Source organism: Coregonus lavaretus, assembly GCF_964263955.1.
Source record: "Coregonus lavaretus genome assembly, chromosome: 37".
In the NCBI taxonomy this organism is placed as follows: domain Eukaryota; kingdom Metazoa; phylum Chordata; class Actinopteri; order Salmoniformes; family Salmonidae; genus Coregonus; species Coregonus lavaretus.
The window spans coordinates 3,125,112-3,149,151 of NC_140024.1; the positions used below are offsets into that span (position 1 = coordinate 3,125,112).

Sequence of the window (24,040 nt, forward strand, 5' to 3'; positions counted from 1 at the left end):
TTGGCAGCAGAGAATTGGAAGGAATGGCGGCCAAAGGAGGTGTTGGCTTTGGGGATGACCAGTGACATATACAGTTGAAGTCGGAAGTTTACATACACTTAGGTTGGAGTCATTAAAACCTGTTTTTCTTGTTAACAAACTATAGTTTTGGCAATGACAGAAGTAATTTTTCCAACAATTGTTTACAGACAGATTATTTCACTTATAATTCACTGTATCACAATTCCAGTGGGTCAGAAGTTTACATACACTAAGTTGAATGTGCCTTTAAACAGCTTGGAAAATTCCAGAAAATGATGTCATGGCTTTAGAAGCTTCTGCTAGGCTAATTTACATCATTTGAGTCAATTGGAGGTGAACCTGTGGATGTACAGTGGGGAAAAAAAGTATTTAGTCAGCCACCAATTGTGCAAGTTCTCCCACTTAAAAAGATGAGAGAGGCCTGTAATTTTCATCATAGGTACACATCAACTATGACAGACAAATTGAGATTTTTTTTCTCCAGAAAATCACATTGTAGGATTTTTAATGAATTTATTTGCAAATTATGGTGGAAAATAAGTATTTGGTCACCTACAAAGAAGCAAGATTTCTGGCTCTCACAGACCTGTAACTTCTTCTTTAAGAGGCTCCTCTGTCCTCCACTCGTTACCTGTATTAATGGCACCTGTTTGAACTTGTTATCAGTATAAAAGACACCTGTCCACAACCTCAAACAGTCACACTCCAAACTCCACTATGGCCAAGACCAAAGAGCTGTCAAAGGAAAACAGAAACAAAATTGTAGACCTGCACCAGGCTGGGAAGACTGAATCTGCAATAGGTAAGCAGCTTGGTTTGAAGAAATCAACTGTGGGAGCAATTATTAGGAAATGGAAGACATACAAGACCACTGATAATCTCCCTCGATCTGTGGCTCCACGCAAGATCTCACCCCGTGGGGTCAAAATGATCACAAGAACGGTGAGCAGAAATCCCAGAACCACACGGGGGGACCTAGTGAATGTCCTGCAGAGAGCTGGGACCAAAGTAACAAAGCCTACCATCAGTAACACACTACGCCGCCAGGGACTCAAATCCTGCAGTGCCAGACGTGTCCCCCTGCTTAAGCCAGTACATGTCCAGGCCCGTCTGAAGTTTGCTAGAGTGCATTTGGATGATCCAGAAGAGGATTGGGAGAATGTCATATGGTCAGATGAAACCAAAATATAACTTTTTGGTAAAAACTCAACTCGTCGTGTTTGGAGGACAAAGAATGCTGAGTTGCATCCAAAGAACACCATACCTACTGTGAAGCATGGGGGTGGAAACATCATGCTCTGGGGCTGTTTTCCTGCAAAGGGACCAGGACGACTGATCCGTGTAAAGGAAAGAATGAATGGGGCCATGTATCATGAGATTTTGAGTGAAAACCTCCTTCCATCAGCAAGGGCATTGAAGATGAAACGTGGCTGGGTCTTTCAGCATGACAATGATCCCAAACACACCGCCCGGGCAACGAAGGAGTGGCTTCGTAATAAGCATTTCAAGGTCCTGGAGTGGCCTAGCCAGTCTCCAGATCTCAACCCCATAGAAAATCTTTGGAGGCAGTTGAAAGTCTGTGTTGCCCAGCGACAGCCCCAAAGCATCACTGCTCTAGAGGAGATCTGCATGGAGGAATGGGCCAAAATACCAGCAACAGTGTGTGAAAACCTTGTGAAGACTTACAGAGAGCCAGAAATAAAAAAAATCCACCATAATTTGCAAATAAATTCATGAAAAATCCTACAATGTCATTTTCTGGATTTTTTTTTCTCATTTTGTCTGTCATAGTTGACGTGTACCTATGATGAAAATTACAGGCCTCTCTCATCTTTTTAAGTGGGAGAACTTGCACAATTGGTGGCTGACTAAATACTTTTTCCCCCACTGTATTTCAAGGCCTACCTTCAAACTCAGTGCCTCTTTGCTTGACATCATGGGAAAATCAAAAGAAATCAGCCAAGACCTAAGAAAATTAATTGTTGACCTCCACAAGTCTGGTTCATCCTTGGGAGCAATTTCCAAATGCCTGAAGGTACCACGTTCATCTGTACAAACAATACTACACAAATATAAACACCATGGGACCACATAGTCATCATACCGCACAGGAAGGAGACACGTTCTGTCTCCTAGAGATGAACGAACTTTGGTGCGAAAAGTTCAAATCAATCCCAGAACAGCAAAGGACCTTGTGAAGATGCTGGAGGAAACAGGTACAAAAGTATCTATATCCACAGTAAAATGAGTCCTATATCGACATAACCTGAAAGGCCGCTCAGCAAGGAAGAAGCCACTGCTCCAAATACGCCATAAAAAAATGATGTGGATATATTGAAGCAACATCTCAAGACATCAGTCAGGAATTTAAAGCTTGGTCGCAAATGGGTCTTCCAAATGGATAATGACCCCAAGCATACTTCCAAAGTTGTGGCAAAATGGCTTAATGACAACAAAGTCAAGGTATTGGAGTGGCCATCACAAAGCCCTGACCTCAATCCTATAGAACATTTGTGGGCAGAACTGAAAAACTGTGTGCGAGCAAGGAGGCCTACAAACCTGACTCAGTTACACCAGCTCTGTCAGGAGGAATGGGCCAAAATTCTCCCAACTTATTGTGGGAAGCTTGTGGAAGGTTACCCGGAACATTTGACCCAAGTTAAACAATTTAAAGGCAATGCTACCAAATACTAATTGAGTGTATGTAAACTTCTGACCCACTGGGAATGTGATGAAATAAATAAAAGCTGAAATAAATCATTCTCTCTACTATTATTCTGACATTTCACATTCTTAAAATAAAGTTGTGATCCTAACTGACCTAAGACAGGGAATTTTTACTAGGATTAAATGTCAGGAATTGTGAAAAACTGAGATTAAATGTATTTGGCTAAGGTGTATATAAACTTCCGACTTCAACTGTACCTGCTGGAGCGCATACTACGGGTGGGTGTTGCTATGGTGACCAATGAGCTAAGATAAGGTGGGGATTTGCCTAGCAGTGATTTATAGATGGCCTGGAGCCAGTGGGTTTGGTGACAAATATGTAGTGAGGGCCAGCCAACGAGAGCATACAGGTCACAATGGTGGGTAGTATATGGGGCTTTGGTGACAAAACGGATGGCACTGTGATAGACTACATCCAATTTGCTGAGTAGAGTGTTGGAGGCTATTTTGTAAATGACATCATCGAAGTCAAGGATCGGTAGGATAGTCAGTTTTACGAGGGCATGTTTGGCAGCATGAGTGAAGGAGGCTTTGTTGCGAAATAGGAAGCCGATTCTAGATTTAACTTTGGATTGGAGATGCTTAATGTGAGTCTGGAAGGAGAGTTTACGGTCTAACCAGACACCTAGGTATTTGTATTTGTCCACATATTCTAAGTCAGACCCGCCGAGAGTAGTGGTTCTAGTCGGTCGGGCGGGTGCAAGCAGCGTTCGATTGAAGAGCATGCATTTAGTTTTACTAGCGTTTAAGAGCAGTTGGGGGCTACGGACGGAGTGTTGTATGGCATTGAAGCTCATTTGGAGGTTTGTTAACACAGTGTCCAATGAAGGGCCAGATGTATACAAAATGGTGTCGTCTGCGTAGAGGTGGATCTGAGAGTCACCAGCAGCAAGAGTGACATCATTGATATACACAGAGCAGCGTTCGATTGAAGAGCATGCATTTAGTTTTACTTTCACAAAGCTTGTTTTTCCTTTGCTGCCAGAAAATAGTTGATTCCTTGTACTTTTCTCTCAGTATTGGACTATGGTGATACTAATTATGTGCAAGCCTCAAGCTCTACAGTGAAGGCTCTTGACTCTGTATCATGCAGCCGTTTGTTCTGTCACCAATCAGAGACGTCTAATTCACCATTGTGATCGCTACAGTGCTGTTGGGTGGACATCAATAGCAACACGCAGGCTCAAACACTGGTACATTCTTCTTTATAAGGCCATTTTAGGAAAACTGCCATTTTATCTATCCTCTTTTCTAGCTCGAAATGAAAACACATACAAGCTCAGATCTCAATCTTGTTTTATGCTAACAGTCCTGAAAATTTGAACCACGCATGGAAAAAGGTCCTTTCATTACTCAGCCCCCTGGTCTTGGAATTCCCTCCAAGCCAAACTAAAACTCCAGGTCCTGGTGTCCCTGGAGGAGTTCAAAGGAAAAATAGATGAACAGGTTGTTGAGACATGTAGTTGTTTCTAGTTCTCACCCGATGTCACTAGTTTGCATTGCCTTATGTACGGTAGCATGCTGTTTTACTTCACACACACCACACACATGCCTGCACGCACACACACACATACACACACATACACTGTTTGTTTGCTGTTGTATTTGTGTTGTTGCCAGTGACTTCTGTCTGTGTTGTCCATTTTGTTTTACATTGTTTTTAGATATTTTATCCCAGCCCACATCCCCACAGGAAGGCCTTTGTCTCTTACCAGGCCGTCATTGTAAATATGAATTTGTTCTTAATTGACTTGCCTTGTTAAATAAAGATGTAAAAAATAAATATGCCAGGACCTTTCACAGAGTATGTTTGGTGGGAGACATTTAATGAATGTTTTTGCAATGTTTCCATGAAACGTGTCTAGAACATGAATATCTTATGTTCTGAGAACATGGCAACCATGTTCTGTGTAGGTTTGGTGGGACGTTGATGGAATATTGGCCTAACCATCAGAAAACTGGACAGATGAATGTTCTTGCAACATTCCCATGAAATGTGTCTAGAACATTAATATTTTACGTTTTGAGAAGATTGAGAGCATCCTGTTGGCTGTATCACCGCCTAGTATGGCAACTGCACCGCCCGCAAACGCAGGGCTCTCCAGAGGGTGGTGCGGTCTGCCCAATGCATTACCGGGGGAACACTGCCTGCCCTCCAGGACACCTACATCACCTGATGTCACAGGAAGGCCAAAAAGATCATCAAGGACATCAACCACCCGAGCCACGGCCTGTTCACCCCGCTATCATCCAGAAGGCAAGGCCAGTACATGTGCATCAAAGCTGGGACCGAGAGACTGAAAAACAGCTTCTATCTCAAGGCCATCAGACTGTTAAATAGCCATCACTTGCCGGCTACCACCCGGTTACTCAACCCTGCACCTTAGAGGCTGCTGCCCTATGTACATAGACATGGAATCACTGGTCACTTTAATAATGGAACACTAGTCACTTTAATAATGTTTACATACTGTATTCTACTGTGTTTTAGTCAATGCCACTCCGACATTGCTAGTCCCAATATTTATATATTTCTATTCTTTTACTTTTAGATTTGTGTGTATTGTTGTGAATTGTTAGATACTACTGCACTGTTGGAGCTAGGAACACAAGCTTTTCGCTACACCTGCAATAACATCTGCTAAATATGTGTATGTAAGCAATACAATTTGATTTGATTTGATTTGTTCTGCGCATGTTTGGTGGGGCGTTGATGGAATATTCTCCTAACCCACAGAAAACTGGACACATGAATGTTCTTGCAACATCCCATAAAACACGTCTAGAACATTGTTGTATATTCTGAGGACATTGTAACCACGTTCTAGATAAGTTCTGTTTGACATTAAGGGTATGTTCTCCTAATTTTAACACCAAAACATGCAAAAAAGATTCTCAGAAGGTTTTTGCTAACATAGATAGCATGTTCCTCTATCTAACGGAAAACTGGACACTCAAACGTTAGGGAACATTAAGGGTAACATTACAAAAAGATTCTCTCTCCCTAGAATTTTAAGCTGGGTAGTTACTGATTTGCCAATATAAAAACTGTCCTCTTTAAAAATAAAGAAGAGTACAAGTAAGTACATGTAAGTAAGGTAGACAATCAGACCAATATTCACACTTTCAAGTCCTGCTATCCATGCATTCGCAATGAACACGTGAGGGTTTGTGCTAGCTAGCTACTACCATACCGTGTTCCCCTTTTCTGACAGGCATTCTTGGGGGCAGCCCTAAGGTACTTCTGATCTGGTGATGTGTCTGCCCTGCCAAGAGCTCCAGGGCTGGGTCAGAAGGGGTGTCGGAGGGAGGGGGTGAGAACAGCCAGACAGGAAATAGGGGCATGCTGTGCCCCATCTGCCCCCCCCCACTGCCCATATATATATATATATATATATATATATATATATATATATATATATATATATATATATATATGAGAGAGAGAGAGAGAATGCATTTTGTATTATGCAATTATGCCAACAAAGTAGAATTTAATTGAGAGAGAGACAGAGTGAATAAAATAAAACAACAGAGGAATATTGACATAGAGAGAGAGAGCGAGAGAGAGAGTAAGATGACAGAAAGTGAGGGTGGGCATAGAGAGAATAAATGGGCCAGTTGAAAGAGAGAGAGAGAAAGAGAGAAGGGGATGGAGCGTGATGTGTTCATTCCCCTGCAGCCCAGAGGACATCAGAGCACAGCTGAGTTAGCAGTGCAGCGTAGCGCTTAGCCTAGCCTAGCAGAGAGAAGAGAGAACAGAGAGACAGGGCCTGTTCATGTAGAGCACATGTAAGAGAGAGACAGAGAGAGAGAGAGAGAGAGAGAGATAGAGAGAGAGAGATAGATTGAGAGAGAGAGAGAGAGAGAGAGAGAGAGAGAGAGGCTAACACATGCTATCACTGCCTGCCTTCACCTCACTTCACCTTTAGCTAGTACATTTAGCCTACACTGAGTCTGAAAATCGGAATTGGACCGTTAGTGACCCTTTGCTATGGCTAACAGTAGTAGGATTGCAGGTTAGCTCTTGCTAAGACCATTCTAGTGCTATGGGTAGCACAAAACAGAGTAATGATTTCTATTATGTTTACCGAACTATGGTTAGCAACAATATCTGAGCTAGCACAGATAGAGTGATGGCTAATGTGGTTATTGACCAATAGCATGGGAATGGGAAGGAACACAAGCTAAGCCTCCAGAAATTATTATGGGTATCAGCAATAGGATGACAACCATGACATACACGAGTGATGTCACACTTATGTCAGGGTGCTAGCGTATAATACCCAGAAGTCCCCTTGATTTAAAGGTCATGAGGCAGATCATACTCTACAAAGCTGGCAAATATATCCGAAGGCCTTTGATGACACAGCAGTGAACACGCACACAGTAACATACTAGCTCAAAGCCCAGTAGCTGTACGTGGGTAAAATCACTGGGGAACTTATGTGTTGTGATAATTGTATTGTTTTCTCTATAACCTGTTAGTTAATACCAGTGGAGGCTGCTGAGGAGAGGACGGCTCATAATAATGGCTGGAATGGGGTCAATGGAATGGTATCAATCACGTGGTTTCCATGTGGTTGATGCCATTCCATTGACTCCATTACAGACATTATCAGCCTCCACTGGTTCATATGCCTTGCTACCGTGGAATATAGGCCTAAGGCTGAGACAATAAGAAGACAGTGGAAGTATAAATTCAACCACACCTTTGTTTCATCCCAATCAGAGAGCATCATAGCATATTGCATGTCGCAAACAGTTACATGACCTACAGCATAGTCCAGCAAGTTAATGTTTCCAACATTTCCGGACTACTAAACAACTATTGATTTAGAACCACTGAGAGTTACCGCGAGTCAAAAAGTAAACAGGAGCTGCCTCCACTATTCCAACACCATTTCAACTTCATCATCAAATCACCTACGCTTAGTCTAATACAGTGACAACTAAAAGATACCAAAAACAATTTAGTCCAATCAACATAAGCTAAATATGATGTGGCTGTCCATGGGACTGATTTGTGTGTGTGTGTCCGTGGCAGTAGAAAAAACATGTTGACTCACCCTACTTGTAGAGAAACGGCAATGACATCCTCCTCTCTTTCATGTTGCTGAAACGGTGTGACTGTCATACAGTTCACACTTTACGTTTTTGTTGTCCTAGGCTACCTGGCTAAAATGCTCGCTTGCTATCCTAACTTCCTTTCATGGGCAACGATACGCCAGGCCAGCTAGTTAACAATAGCCTATTACATCTAGCTAGCTACATTGAACTTCCCTCCTCTCAGGCCAGGTGCACAATGTATGTATTTATGGTTGGATCAGAATCGCCGTTATATTAATTGGCTAGTATGGAGAATTAAGTAAAACCACAAGTCCAAATCCCTATCTCCCTTAATTAAAAAAAAGAGATGATTTTAGCCACCAGAGGACAACAACACAACGAGATGCAACACTTCCAGTTTATCTTGTAAATGACGTTTTGCTTTTGATGTGATGTGGTTGGTGTGACCATGACAGTTTTTTTTTTTTGTGCACCAGGACCATTCACAGTTGAGATCACTCAGTTTAGCTCAACGCTGATTGGCTATTGTTTTATTTTTAAAATATAAAGGGAGGCCAAATGCTCGCTGGCTTCCCTTGCGTTCAATGCTATGGGCGGCAACAATATCATACTCTTTTTGACCAGACAGCATCAGATAGATGGGCTACACATAGAGAGAAAGAGGGGTGCTGTTTTGCTCGCTCGGATGCTTTCTCCAGTGAGGTACATTCAGCCTCTTGCGAATTGATGGAAAATTATGAAACACAGAGTCATGAAAGATCAAATATGTTTTTGTCTTTTTTTCTTGGTACTTTTTTTGGGGAAGCCTGGCTTCCTTTGGCATCCATGAATACACACCACTGTCAAAGCCCCATATGTCTGACATCTGACAGTGGGGCTTGAGAGGAGAGGAGGAGGAGGGGGGGGAGAGGGGAGAGAAGGAATGTGGGGGATCAGGCCTTCCCTCCATCCAACTCCCTCCCTTCTCCGTCTCTCTCTCTTTCTCTCCGTTCATCTTTCTTGTCAGTCTGGAAAGACCCCCTAGCCCCTGCACACCTTTGGTAGGCAAGTCAATTCTGATTGCTCCACCTAGTGTGTCAATTGGGCTTAGGGGACTTCCCTCCATATTCCTCCACATTACACCAATCCAATTCTTTTGGATCTGTACACACTAAACAGTCTCTGTGCTGAGCCCAATTATCTCCTGGGTGGAAAAGTGGGGCTCAGTGCCCTAGGATGCCAGCAGGGGGATCCATGGAGCAGAAATCATCCCTCCTCCTCCTCAGCGCTCCCCAACTCTCCTATTCCCCAAATCCCAAATATCTGGGTCAGCATGCTTAATGACTTACGCGTCCTCTCCTCGCTGGGCTTGGCAGGAATCTCCTCCACGCACTCCGCAGGAAACCAGCCCACCTGGCCCCGGGCACTGCCTTCCCAGAACCCCCCCTCTCCAATGCTCAGAACTGGAGCGAGGGGAGGGGGAGTTTGGTGAGAGAGAGAGAATCATTATACACAGCACATGTCCTGTAGTAAATGTCACTTGCGGATCGCATGGTACCTGTGTTTAAAGAGCTCGCCAGCTTGTTATCCTAAAAAACGGAAATTAATTACCTCTGGTTTGTTCAGCCATTCCAATGAATGCTGCTGCTACTCTCTGTTTATTATCTATGCATAGTCACTTTAACTCTACCTACATGTACATATTACCTAAATTACCTCGACTAACCTGTGCCCCCGCACATTGACTCTGTACCGGTACCCCCTGTATATAGCCTCGCTACTGTTATTTTACTGCTGCTCTTTTTTACTTATCTATTTTTTTACTTAACACTTTTTTTTTTTTTACTGCATTGTTGGTTAAGGGCTTGTAAGTAAGCATTTCACTGTAAGGTCTACACCTGTTGTATTCGGCGCATGTGACAAATACAATTTGATTTGATTTGTTTTGAATGGGGTTTTGGGATAAACGCCAAAATAAGGTCTGAGGTTAACACAGGCTTAGGAGATCTTATACGTTTTGTTCTATGAGATAATATTAGCTAGTTAACATTACCTTTAAGAATTATGAAGCCTTTATGTGCTTGTTTTGAATACATAAATGCCCCCTCCCCCCCCCCCCCAATATGCTTTGGCCAACAAGCCATCGTGGAGTTACTACTTAGAAAAAGACGCCATTATTATTGCTCTCTATTAGTTTATTTCTCAAGGACCACATGCACAACATGTTGCACCAGATTGAGCTAATTTCCATCTGTGTCACAAATGTATCCAGTGGTAGAGCAGTGTTAAGCGTAATACAATTGTATTTGTATGTTCTTTCCTTAACACTCCCAAATGTCTCACCTTTAACCCTGTCGTTCTTGTAGAGTGTGATCTCTCCCTCGGCCTGTGGATGGTAGGCGTGGACCACCACAAAGTGCCTCCCTGGCACGGCACTGTACATCTTCCTCCGCTGGACCACCACCTCCACATTACCACTGGAGGGTGGGGACAGAGAGGTTGGAAGGAGGGAAGAGAGGAGAGGAGATGGAAGAGGGGGTGAGAGAGAAGAGGATATAGGACAGAAGAGGTAGATAGAGGAGTGCATAATAGTACATGCCACATTTGACAGAGTACCACAGTATACAGAGTATATATTATAAACTCTTAAGTTACACCGCTGTCCTTAACAGAACCAGGAGTGAGGAGAGTGGTACAGGAAGTGTCTGATTTATGGAGCTTGTAAATGGGGCAGGATGGAAGCTGGCCCACATACAGTATTGCTGATCCCTGCAGTGTCCTCTGGGTAGGGAGGAGAGGACACTGGGTTCACACAAGCAGAAAGACATCCCAACACAGGGAAGAGAGAGAGAGACTGTCCTTACCTTTCTGAGACGCAATTGATACATTTCCTACAGAAAGTCTCAGATCTTTCTTCTTATTATTTTTTTGCGAGAGTACCCGCCACCACCCCGCCAGCATAACCAAAGGAGAAGAACAAGCACACATATACAGTGGGGAAAAAAAGTATTTAGTCAGCCACCAATTGTGCAAGTTCTCCCACTTAAAAAGATGAGAGAGGCCTGTAATTTTCATCATAGGTACACGTCAACTATGACAGACAAATTGAGAAAGAAGAATCCAGAAAATCACATTGTAGGATTTTTAATGAATTTATTTGCAAATTATGGTGGAAAATAAGTATTTGGTCACCTACAAACAAGCAAGATTTCTGGCTCTCACAGACCTGTAACTTCTTCTTTAAGAGGCTCCTCTGTCCTCCACTCGTTACCTGTATTAATGGCACCTGTTTGAACTTGTTATCAGTATAAAAGACACCTGTCCACAACCTCAAACAGTCACACTCCAAACACCACTATAGCCAAGACCAAAGAGCTGTCAAAGGACACCAGAAACAAAATTGTAGACCTGCACCAGGCTGGGAAGACTGAATCTGCAATAGGTAAGCAGCTTGGTTTGAAGAAATCAACTGTGGGAGCAATTATTAGGAAATGGAAGGCATACAAGACCACTGATAATCTCCCTCGATCTGGGGCTCCACGCAAGATCTCACCCCGTGGGGTCAAAATGATCACAAGAACGATGAGCAAAAATCCCAGAACCACACAGGGGGACCTAGTGAATGACCTGCAGAGAGCTGGGACCAAAGTAACAAAGCCTACCATCAGTAACACACTACGCCTACAGGGACTCAAATCCTGCAGTGCAAGACGTGTCCCCCTGCTTAAGCCAGTACATGTCCAGGCCCGTCTGAAGTTTGCTAGAGTGCATTTGGATGATCCAGAAGAGGATTGGGAGAATGTCATATGGTCAGATGAAACCAAAATAGAACTTTTTGGTAAAAACTCAACTTGTCGTGTTTGGAGGACAAAGAATGCTGAGTTGCATCCAAAGAACACCATACCTACTGTGAAGCATGGGGGTGGAAACATCATGCTTTGGGGCTGTTTTTCTGCAAAGGGACCAGGACGACTGATCCGTGTAAAGGAAAGAATGAATGGGGCCATGTATCGTGAGATTTTGAGTGAAAACCTCCTTCCATCAGCAAGGGCATTGAAGATGAAACGTGGCTGGGTCTTTCAGCATGACAATGATCCCAAACACACCGCCCGGGCAACGAAGGAGTGGCTTCGTAAGAAGCATTTCAAGGTCCTGGAGTGGCCTAGCCAGTCTCCAGATCTCAACCCCATAGAAAATCTTTGGAGGGAGTTGAAAGTCCGTGTTGCCCAGCGACAGCCCCAAAACATCACTGCTCTAGAGGAGATCTGCATGGAGGAATGGGCCAAAATACCAGCAACAGTGTGTGAAAACCTTGTGAAGACTTACAGAAAACGTTTGACCTGTGTCATTGCCAACAAAGGGTATATAACAAAGTATTGGGACACTTTTGTTATTGACCAAATACTTATTTTCCACCATAATTTGCAAATAAATTCATTAGAAATCCTACAATGTGATTTTCTGGATTTTCTTTTCTCATTTTGTCTGTCATAGTTGACATGTACCTATGATGAAAATTACAGGCCTCTCTCATCTTTTTAAGTGGGAGAACTTGCACAATTGGTGGCTGACTAAATACTTTTTTTCCCCACTGTACATCTGCTTGAGTACAACTACAGATGAAACCACACGTTTACTACACTACTGAGATGGACCTAATGTTGTGTATCCATTGGTGTCTGGGTTGATCTGTTGGATATTTGTATTGGAGCTCCACTTGGTGGTAAGCCCCAGCAACAGCACCATGGTAAGTATTCAAACACAGCCATGCAGAGAGAAAGAGATAGTGAGAGGGTGGGATAGAATGAGAGTGATTGTGAGAGAGAGAGAGAGAGAGAGAGAGAGAGAGAGAGAGAGAGAGAGGGAGAGAAATAGGGAGGAGTTATTTAGGAGGAGTGGGAGGGGGGGAGAGAGAGAAGGTAAGTGGGTCACCGTCCTAAACACCACTCCTCTCCTCAACCCTGAGCCTATGGAGATCTAGCCCCATTCCAGATCTATACACACACACAAACACACACACATCTTTATTTTCTAAAGCAAAAAAGTCAGAGGAGAGAGGGAAAGGGAGAAGAGATGAGAGGATGGATGGAAAGATAGAGGGTTAACAAAAGGGGAGAGGAGAGGGAGAAGAGAAGTGAGGGAGGGAGTTGCTGAAAAAGGGGGAAAAGGTAGGATGGAGGGAGTGGGCAGAGGACAGAATAAAGGCGTCCGCATGCTTCCCAGCCGAACCAGTTTGGTAGAGTTCGTGCATATATTATGACGACATTTAGTGATGTTTTCATTAGTTTTGGACTTTGTTGATTTTTTTTTCCCGGCTGTTCGGGCACACAACATTTTTGCAGGAGGCAAGCCGAAGTTCGGAGCCGAAGTCTACGCCCCTTCGTCGGTGATTGGTCAACAGTAGGGATTCTTCAATAAAGTCTTTGTTGTCATTCAACGATAGACAACTAGTTTTCATGAAAAAAAAAAACATTTGAAAAATACTGCACCAAACAGCTTAGTTAGATTGCGTGACTAAGATCTCTTTGGCAAAAACGTTAAAATTAATGACAGATTTCTTGAGTTATCTTTGTTTAATTCTGACTATTTTGAGGAACCGTATACTTGCTACAGCGTCTCAAAATGGACAAACAGTACTATTGCTGCTTTTTTCTCGTTTTTCAATCCAAGGTCTTTTAAGGGAGTATTGGAGCACAGTTGTTCGGTTTGTCTAGCTGATGCCTTAAGGCAGGGTTCTTCAATTCCAGTCCTGGAGGGCCAAAACACCTCTGTTTTTCCTCCTCTCCTTCTAATCAGGGGCTAATTCAGACCTGGGACACCAGGTGAGTGCAATTAACTACCAGGTAGAAATAAAAAACAGAAGTGTTTCGGCCCTCCAGGACCGGAATTGAAGAACCCTGCCTTAAGGGGTAAATGGAGGTGGAGGATGAACTGAGAGCGGAAAGGAGAGTATGATGGAATGAGTGGTAAGAGGGAAGAAATAGGAGGGAAAGGCTGATGGATGGAAGGAGAAGGGATTGAAGGAGATGAAGAAGTGGAGAGGACAAGAGGCAAGATGGACATGGGATTGGGAAGGATTTGGAGGGGAGGATGGAGATGAAGTGAAACTCCAATGTCCAACCCATCCTGGGTTGCAGTGTTAAACATCCATAGGAAAATGACATGGCTGTCAACATGTCATGGCAAATTACACACTTATTCCCTCATTCGACATTTCGCTTTCCCTTGTTTTCTCTCCTCCCTATATCCCCCTCTCTCCCATTGTTTCTCTTTGTCAAGCTCTTAATTGCTCTCTCTCTCTCTCTCTCTCTCTCTCTCTCTCTCTCTCTCTCTCTCTCTCTCTCTCTCTCTCTCTCTCTCTCTCTCTCTCTCCTTCCCAGTGACGGACAGAATGTGTGGATGAAAGACAGTGCCATATGTCTGTATTAATCTGTCAAGGAGGACAGGGAGCATGGCGTCTTAATCAGTACTGTGCAGATCTAAGGTTATGTCACCAGCAATATAAAGCCTTCAGTGTCTAATCCGCAGGGCGCATGCACGCACACACACACATACAGCCACACACATATGTACATACGCATGCATGCGTGTGTGTGGTGTGTGGGTAAAGTGTGTGCCTACATGTGTCTGTCTCTGCTGATTCTCCTCCTACTGACCTCGGTTGTCTGTGCTGCTGTGTCTGTACATGTGTCTGCGGGAGCGGCCTGCGGGCCTCCTCTCCCAGCCGGTTGAGGGACGGGGACCGACTCCGGGGGACCACCCCGACGCTGGTACTGCGGCACCCCTGGCCCATGGTCCTCACAGTGCCATTGGGGTTCCCCTGCATCTGCTGGAGCAGCTGTGGAGAGAGGCTACGGTGGGAAGTGGAGGTGGGGGGTCCAACCCCTCCGTGTTGGGGTCCGTGATGCTGGGGGGGTACCTGGGGCTGGGGCCAGTCTTGGGGGGGCCCCTGGCTCACCGTGAGGTTGTTGTCACTGTTGGAGCGCAGCAGGACCCGGGGGGCCGCCAGGGAGCTACCGCTGCTGCTGTTAGGGGGAGGGGCCCGACGCCGCTTGGAGTATTCCGGGGCCTCGTGGAAAGGCACTGGGTATGAGGGAGAGAAAGAAAGAGAAAGAGAGAGGGCCATTCATTGATTATCTGATAAACCAGTTCTGCCTGACCCTTACAAATAGGTGTCTGTGTCTGATGAGCCATTTCACTCTCTGTTCATGTCTTAGAGAGCTAGACTTTGTGGTGGAGAGACATGTGAGGAACAGAGTAGCACTCCTCCCTTTCCTTTCCTTCACATCTACTGATCTGGGACTAGCCTACCTGATAGGTAGAGAATGAAATGGAGAGCACTCCAAGAGATAACCTTCAATAATACATTTATTGCCCTGCGATTTTACTCACATTCGCACAAGCACACATGCAAGCATGTTCGTACTTACGCACTTACTTACTTAATAACACGCACACGGGACACACGGACACAGAATATCAATCACTACCTGTAGGGTGATGTGTCTGATTGATTTTCTTGATGGGAATCAGTCAATAACTATTTTCTTCCCCAAAGGTGTCCATCTATCCCTTATTGTAAAACAGTTGAAACACGCTTGCATGTACGTACACACACACACACACACACGATGGCCCTGGCTGGCCCTCTCATAGACATCCAAGTCATTATGATCCCAACATGATGATGATTATTATTGCACCGAAGTACAGCTGAGCTCCTCTGCCCCACCAGCAATGGTGTGATTGAACCATAATGGAGGGCCACGCTTATTTCCCAGTGGAGTTTCAGCATTAGAGTATAATATCACACTGACAAGCGTGCAACTGCAGCACTTTTGGCTCCACTCGCAATTAGAGCAGTGGAGGAAGTAGCAGGAAGGAGCCTGCAGTCGCACCAAAGACCCAACAACGCTTTCAATGTGAGAAGGTGATCAACAATAGAGATAGCATTAGCATTTGTTGTTAAACTTTGACTTACTGTAGTAGACTGGATGCTAGCATTATGATCACGGTGGCTAAGTGTCTTATAGGCATTCTATGCTAATAGCTATAGTACAGCTAGCCACAGGTTAGCCTAGCCTATAGTGCTAAAAGCCCTCACTTAGCCCTAGCCTCATCTAAGAGGGTTTCAATACATCATTGTCTGTGTCAGTGACAAAGTCCTAGACCATTTTCCCATCACATCACTTTCTCTCTCCTTCACCAGTGCGTAGAGATGAAGAGCGGCACTAATTGCTAATGAGCTAACATGCTAAGGTGCTGGCAGCTCTTCTGCCGATTAGGGGCTGGTGTTTGTGTGTGAGATATGAAGCAGCCTTTGATTGAGCGCACTGGACTAGACAACATGCGTTTCACACACACTGTGGGGGTTGATACGCACACCTGAGAGAGTGTGTGTGTGTTTGAGAGAGAGAGCAAGAGAGTATGTGCCAGCCAGGCTTTTGGCTTTAGCAGAGACTGGAGCCATCTTAATACACCTTCACGCTACCTAACAATAACCACTATCAAAATCACAACCACAGCCTGATCAATTCTAACTCAACCTCAACCAGGCCCACACTGCTTTACACACCACCTGACCACAACCACATCCTGTTTAATCACGAACACATACCCTGACCACAACCACACTTGAAGTAACACTTCACCATAAGAGTGTATACCCTGACCACAACCACACTCCCTGACCACAACCAGGACCACACTGCTATCTAACCACACCCCCAATGTTAACAAACCACATTCCAAACACTTACAGTAAACCATAAGAATGCCCAGCTGTTGTGTGGGGCATGAAGACAGTATCCTCGTGTGTGGGAGGATGCTGAATATGCTTGGTGTCACTGACATGATTACATTACACACAAAGGCTATGAATACACCTAAATCAAGACAAATAAAACACTACATTTTCTAAAAGAGATATTCAAATAGTAAAAACAATAATAAAATAACAGTGGATATGAGAGACTAATGCATTAAAATAAATAAACATAAATAAGATATATAATATGGGATAAAATAAATAAAACCGATATTATGACTAAAAACACGTTAAGTAAGGCTAAAAAGGTGTCTTAAGATCTTTTTTTAAAATGTCTACCGTTTCTGAGGCCCTCCGATCCTCCGGCAGGCTGTTCCAAAGGACAGAACCATAGTGGTTGAAGGTAGCCTCACCAAACGTTTTGGTTGTGACCTTTGGAACAACTAAAAGGCCAATGCCTAGCACAACTGAGGTGCACTGGATGTAAGAAAAGGGGGATACCTAGTCAGTTGTACAACTGAATGCATTCAACTGAAATGTGTCTTCCGCATATAACCCAACCCCTCTGAATCAGAGAGGTGTGTGGGGGGGGTTGCCTTAATTGAAATCATCGGTGCCCGGGGAACAGTGGGTTAGCTGCCTTGCTCAGGGGCAGAACTACAGATTTTTACCTTGTCAGCTCTGGGATTCAATCAAGGAACCTTTCAGTTACGGGCCAATGCTCCTAACTGCCCGGCAGCATGGAGTTCAAACTTTTCGACTCCTTTGATTGGTTCTATTGTACTGGGCAAACTAAATTTAAGTACTTGAAAGTATTTGCCATAGTTTGACCCAGGACTGACACTCTGACATACATGCAAGTATGCAGACATGTGCGTGTGCACATGCACACACATACACACACACACACACACACAGCTCTTAATTGTGCTCTCAATTGTGGCATGTAATAAGCACACATCAAATCTACCCTGGCAATACAAGGTAACGGTAGCTCCAACAATAACAGGCACAGGGGAAATATCTACCCCGGCAATAACAAGGTACGAGTAGCTCCACCGAGCTACACTACTCTCACGAATAAACAATCACCCACAAGGACAAGGGGGGCAGAGGGAACCCTTAAAAATAAAACAATTATAATAATAGGAACCAGGTGTGTGTAATTGACAAGACAAGACAAATGGAATGATGAGATATGGAGCAGCAGTGGCTAGAAGGCTGGTGACGACGAACACCGAAGCCTGCCCGAACAAGGAGGGGAGGCAGCCTCGGCGGAAGTCGTGACAGTTAGTCGAGGTAATTGAGGTAATATGTACATGTGGGTAGAGTTAAAGTGACTATGCATAGATAATAAACAGAGTAGCAGCAGCATAAAAGAGGGGGTGCAAATAGTCCGGGTAGCCATGATTAGCTGTTCAGGACTCTTATGGCTTTGGGGTAGAAGCTGTTAAGAAGACTTTTGGACCTAGACTTGGCGCTCCGGTACTGCTTGCCGTGTGGTAGCAGAGAGAACAGTCTATGACTAGGGAGGTGTTTAGTCCAAGGGTCCTTAGCTCAGTGATGTGCTTTGAGGGCACATTCCTCTGTAGGAATAGTGAACCAAGGGAAAGAAGTGTCTTATATAAGAGAGGAAAGCAATCAGTGTGATCTATATAATTCACTGCTGCTCTCTAATACTAAGAGAACAAAGGTCAAAGGGCAATGAGTGATCAGCTCTGGTCAGTGTCTTGCAACCAAGGGATTTTACTGTAGCCTACCAATGAACTTTGAAATAAAACAAAAAATGCAGTACTCATAGATCCATTTTGAGTACATCTCATTAAGAAATAGCCTGCCAGATGGAAGTAAAGGGTTAAGGGACCAACTGTTTTCACACACAGACAGATGGATCCATAATGCACCAGGCAGAGCCGTTTTGGTGACGTAAGTCATCCACTCATTTTGGTGGGTGTGTTTTCTTCCCCGTCGACCAGGGTAACGACAGATACACCGTGTGTCCTCTCGCTGGCTATAATCAACACACAGTAGTTGATTGGTGAAGGAGACTATAAATACCTTTTGTAGAAGACTGAATCATAACAAATTTTTTTGGAAACCACTCTAATGCGTGCCAACGTTTAATCTATGACAGAACCTATAATTTATCCTACATGTTAAAGAACCTCTAACCTAAAAAGAACGACACATGTAAAACCATATACTTTTATAAGTACTGCTAGTTTAAATCAGGATGACAATTGCATGCATGAATCCACAACGCACAGACCTAGCTATATTCCTCACATTCAAAAAAGACCGAAATGTAGAATTACTTTCTGGAGCAGATGAAATTATTGAAAGTGTGCCACACAGGGATAAAAATACCCCCTGAGAAAGTTGAAAGTGAACGCGCAGTAGCGAAGGAAGACAATGACGTCTAATTATGAGTCAAAAGCAAATAAAACTTGGACCCAGACGCGTAAAGGTGATAGACCTACCTTCCTTTTTTAAGGCATTGAGAAAAGACTTCATTTTCACCCCTTTCTATGTTACTCCAATGTTCACAATTTCTGCATAATCAGACTTTCACTGTGGTCACTGAAAAATGTAGCGGCAGGTACCATGGACAGCGACCGATGGAGCTTAGCGCGCGGGAAATCGGGTGCCAGATCGCAACGCACATGATCCCGCCTGGCAGACGTGCGAAAGCACTCTCTCTCTCTCTCTCTCTCTCTCTCTCTCTCTCTCTCTCTCTCTCTCTCTCTCTCTCTCTCTCTCTCTCTCTCTCTCTCTCTCTCTCTCTCTCTCTCTCTCTCTCTCTCTCTCTCTCTCTCTCTCTCTCTCTCTCTCTCTCTCTCTCTCTCTCTCTCTCTCAGGATCATGCGTACACGTTCTACTGTGTGGAAGACTAGTTGGACATGTAAGGATTTTAAGGTGAACTTGACATAATGTTTCATTGACTGATGTTGTTAATTCATTAAAACATCATTCCATATGATTTCAATCATTTTCTGACTGCACTCCTTTTGATTTGAACGAAACCTTTCATACATATTTGCCCATGGTGCAAGTAGCCAGAAAGTTACCTGAATGACAAAACATTCAGGAGATAGAGGTGCTCAAAGTTGACCCATTTTGCATACCTCATCCTACCATGAGACATCCATGTTTTCGTCACTGAAAAAGATAAGCGGTTGAGTTTGATATAATCTGAAAGCTTACAAACAGGGTTGTCAAACTATTCTGTGATTTCTTGAAAAAAAGGCTTGAATTTGTTTAGCTTGTTGTAGCTTAGACTCTATTTTACATAATCTGAAGTGTTTGTGTTGTGCCAGTCATCGGTTGAGACAAAGTATCCTCTCGAATACATGGTGGGTGTCATTTCAATCATAGAAATAGAATTCATAGAATGGACCTATCCCTTCAGACCCCTGCAATTTAGCGAGTACACCATTAACATTTAAATTGAATTGAAACTTCCAATTACTACCAGAAAGATGGCTGCCAGTCCACCCACTGTCAAATGTCAACTTGAATGGGAATGTCTGAATTATCCCTTTAAAACAAAAATATCAAAAACAACTTTCTATCACTGGATTCAAACATGCAACTTTTGGAACCAGAGGCAGATGCTTACTGGATGTCTATGAGTATCTGCTAGCATGCTTGTGCAACTACATTTAACTTCTGTCATACTGGACACAGAGACATAAACATGTAATCCACCAGTTCATCTGACTCTGGGGAAGTGGATAAAGGGCTTCATTGCCAAAATCCCAAAGTAGATAGATATTTGGTTTTAATGCAGACTGAATCCAGCTTCACGGAGATATGAGCTGACGAAGGTTAGCCTACCATGAGTTTTATAGCGCTTTCAAGGCAACTGGGAACTGAAAAATACGAGGTCAAATCATGACGTCAGTGACCTTTAGGTTGGAAAGTTGTAGATCTAGAAAGAGGCCTGAGTTCCCGAGTTGGAATTCTGAGTTGGATGACCATTCAAAACGATTGTTCCCAGTCGGAGCTCGTTTCTTTCAGAGTTCCCAGTTATCTTGAACGCACTGAAGTCTGAATTTCTGAGCTCCCAATTCCGAGTTCCAAGTTGTTTTGAATGCTCAGAGGGAGACGGCAGGGTATTCCCTTTGAGTCAGGAACCAAAACTCCTCCGTAGTGTCCCGTGAATGCATTGTCTGCAGCATTCGGTCACGTGACAGCTCAATCAGCTGTTCGATTTTACTTATCGGCACGTCAACTGAGCCAGGATCACAGTCAACCGGATTGGAAAGTAGGTCCCAAAGTTCTCTTCCAAGTGTTGGACCTGAGCAGTCATCACTTGTTTGGGACACTTACTGATGCTGTAGTCTGTTTTTTTTTTTTTGTTCATTCATTGTGAATGACAACAGTTCCTCTCTCAACGCGAAAAATATTTCCAACACTCCTCCTCGATAACCACCAAGCCTTGGTGTGAAATAGAACATTGACATGCTCTGATCCCATATCTCCACATCGTTTTGCAAACAGGCCTGCGCGCAGGGAATGTGGTTTGATGTAGTTTACAATCAAAGTTACCTGCTGCATTATATATCCGAGTTCCGGCTCAGCTCTTTTGCCACCAGTTGCTCTCAGTGTATCATATACTGTAATGCGTCCATATGACAGAGGGAGACACATTCATAACTAGAGTGCAGAGGCCTGCCCGCTGTCCCACCATGGATGGAGCCCCATCTGTGCAAAAGCCCACCATTCGATCCCATATGGAATCTGTTTTTCGTCAATAAAGCCACGCAGCAGACTGAACATCCCCTATGCCATTTCATCCTCGGGAATCGTGAGACAGAACAATGTGTCCTCGTGAATAGCATCCCCCGACATGTATAGCGAACAGCCCGACATGTATAGGGAACAAAAGTCAATGCATGGGCATCTCGGCCCTCACAGCTAACGTCCATTTGGAGAGCATAAGCTGGGGAGTTTTTTAGTCATTCAGTCAGTTTCCTCTTGATTGCTAGCAATAGCATAAATGATTTGTTTAACAGTGTTATCTGACAAAGGTATTGATGTGTTTCTGTGCCTCTGACTCCCCACAGATTGTTTTCACCATATCAATTGTAATAGCAAAGTCTCTGCAATAGTGTGTGATTTCATAGCGTAGCAGGCCTTGCCATTCACCATGGGAATGATTCAAGTGTAACGGTCAGGTGCAGCCTTTTCCCATGATCTAAGGGCGCTGTCTGGTTGAATTTGATCTTTTAGATTTGAATTACAATGCTTTTGAGATACAAAGACGATATTATAATATATATTATTTAGTATACAGTGAGGTAAAAAAGTATTTGATCCCCTGCTGATTTTGTACGTTTGCCCACTGACAAAGAAATGATCAGTCTATAATTGTAATGGTAGGTTTATTTGAACAGTGAGAGACAGAATAACAACAAAAAAATCCAGAAAAATGCCAAAAATGTCAAAAATGTTATAAATTGATTTGCATTTTAATGAGGGAAATAAGTATTTGACCCCTCTGCAAAACATGACTTAGTACTTGGTGGCAAAACCCTTGTTGGCAATCACAGAGGTCAGACGTTTCATGTAGTTGGCCACCAGGTTTGCACACATCTCAGGAGGGATTTTGTCCCACTCTTCTTTGCAGATCTTCTCCAAGTCATTAAGGTTTCGAGGCTGACGTTTGGCAACTCAAACCTTCAGCTCCCTCCAAAGATTGTCTATGGGATTAAGGTCTGGAGACTGGCTAGGCCACTCCAGGACCTTAATGTGCTTCTTCTTGAGCCACTCCTTTGTTGCCTTGGCCATGTGTTATGGGTCATTGTCATGCTGGAATAACCATTCACGACCCATTTTCAATGCCCTGGCTGAGGGAAGGAGGTTCTCACCCAAGATTTGACGGTACATGGCCCCGTCCATCGTCCCTTTGATGCTGTGAAGTTGTCCTGTCCCCTTAGCAGAAAAACACCCTCAAAGCATAATGTTTCCACCTCCATGTTTGACAGTGGGGGATGGTGTTCTTGGGGTCATAGGCAGCATTCCTCCTCCTCCAAACTACAATCTTGTCCCTGACATCCTTGGAGAGCTCTTTGGTCTTGGCCATGGTGGAGAGTTTGGAATTTGATTGATTGATTGCTTCTGTGGACAGGTGTCTTTTATACAGGTAACAAGCTGAGATTAGGAGCACTCCCTTTAAGAGTGTGCTCCTAATCGCAGCTCGTTACTTGTATAAAAGACACCTGGGAGCCAGAAATCTTTCTGATTGAGAGGGGGTCAAATACTTATTTCCCTCATTAAAATGCAAATCAATTTATAACATTTTTGACATGCGTTTTTCTGTATTTTTTTGTTGTTATTCTGTCTCTCACTGTTCAAATAAACCTACCATTAAAATTATAGACTGATAATTTCTTTGTCAGTGGGCAAATGTACATAATCAGCAGGGGATCAAATACTTTTTTCCCCTCACTGTATACTGTATATATTTATATTTTTCAGGATTTTGTCAATTCTCCCGAGTCCCCTACTTAAGGAACCACTGGCTTAGGCTATTATAACAGTTAACATCCAGTCAAATGCACTCCAACAAATTAGTAATGCCATTTAGATGTAAAAATAATAATAATCACTGAGTGAACATACACATGATTTCTGAGGAACCCATCTTCCCATAGAATAGGCTAACAGCTGTATGGGAAACAAATCCTTAGTGTTGCTAAGCAACTCAAGCGGGATGTCTCTCTTCGTAGAATATCAAGCTTTGTTGAGGGCATCAATGAAATTCCTAACTGCAGGCCTTGTCTGTTGTTGATGCTCCAATGTAAGCTACTACAAAACATATTTTGTTTGTACTGTGAAATGAAAACCTTCTGTCATAAGCAATACAAAAAACAATACCATACATTTTTGGCAGATTTCATTCACACAGGCAGTGCTGCTGGCAACACACGATAATGTGATATATATCCACATACTGTACTCTGACTACCTGTTTTCGGGCCCCTCATGCCTTATTGCTTTAGTAACCCAAATATAGGCCTATCGCAGAAGCACTGCAGTTATTTCCTTTTCACATAAGTATATATTTTTGTATATATTTTTTTCTTCAGGATTTTGGAAATTCTCCTGCGACTGCATTTTCATATCAGGCAACCCCACATGAGTATGCAGGCGAGTGAATGAACACACATGAGCGCACACACACACACACACACACACACGTATATCTTTCACTTCACTAAGCCTGACTTCCACTGAGCCCTTCTGCCAGGCACCCCTGACCTTTTTGCTAAACTCATGTCCTGCCATATTTTATGTCTGTGTGTGCTCTGTTGTGTGTGTGTATGTCTCTTTCCATCATTACTGGCAATCATCCTCTGTGAGCTCAGGGTTAGCTGTAGCCAGCTAAGTGTGTGTGTGTGTGTCTTTGTGTGTATGTGTGTGCATGAGTTTAGTACGCACATTTCACCAGTGGTGTAAAGTACTTTTAAG

At 43.6% G+C, this 24,040-nt stretch overlaps 1 protein-coding gene across 1 annotated transcript in view; it reads right to left on the reverse strand.

Annotated features, from left to right (window-relative positions):
• Positions 1-24,040, reverse strand: part of LOC311111929 (SH3 and multiple ankyrin repeat domains protein 2-like) — a gene marked incomplete at its 3' end in the record, with an annotated part of 165,570 nt that overhangs the window by 77,801 nt on the left and 63,729 nt on the right. Inside the window, 3 exon segments of the mRNA XM_084154853.1 lie at positions 9,147-9,260; positions 10,141-10,274; positions 14,454-14,880. Coding sequence (XP_084010979.1) covers positions 9,147-9,260; positions 10,141-10,274; positions 14,454-14,880 — 675 coding nt within the window.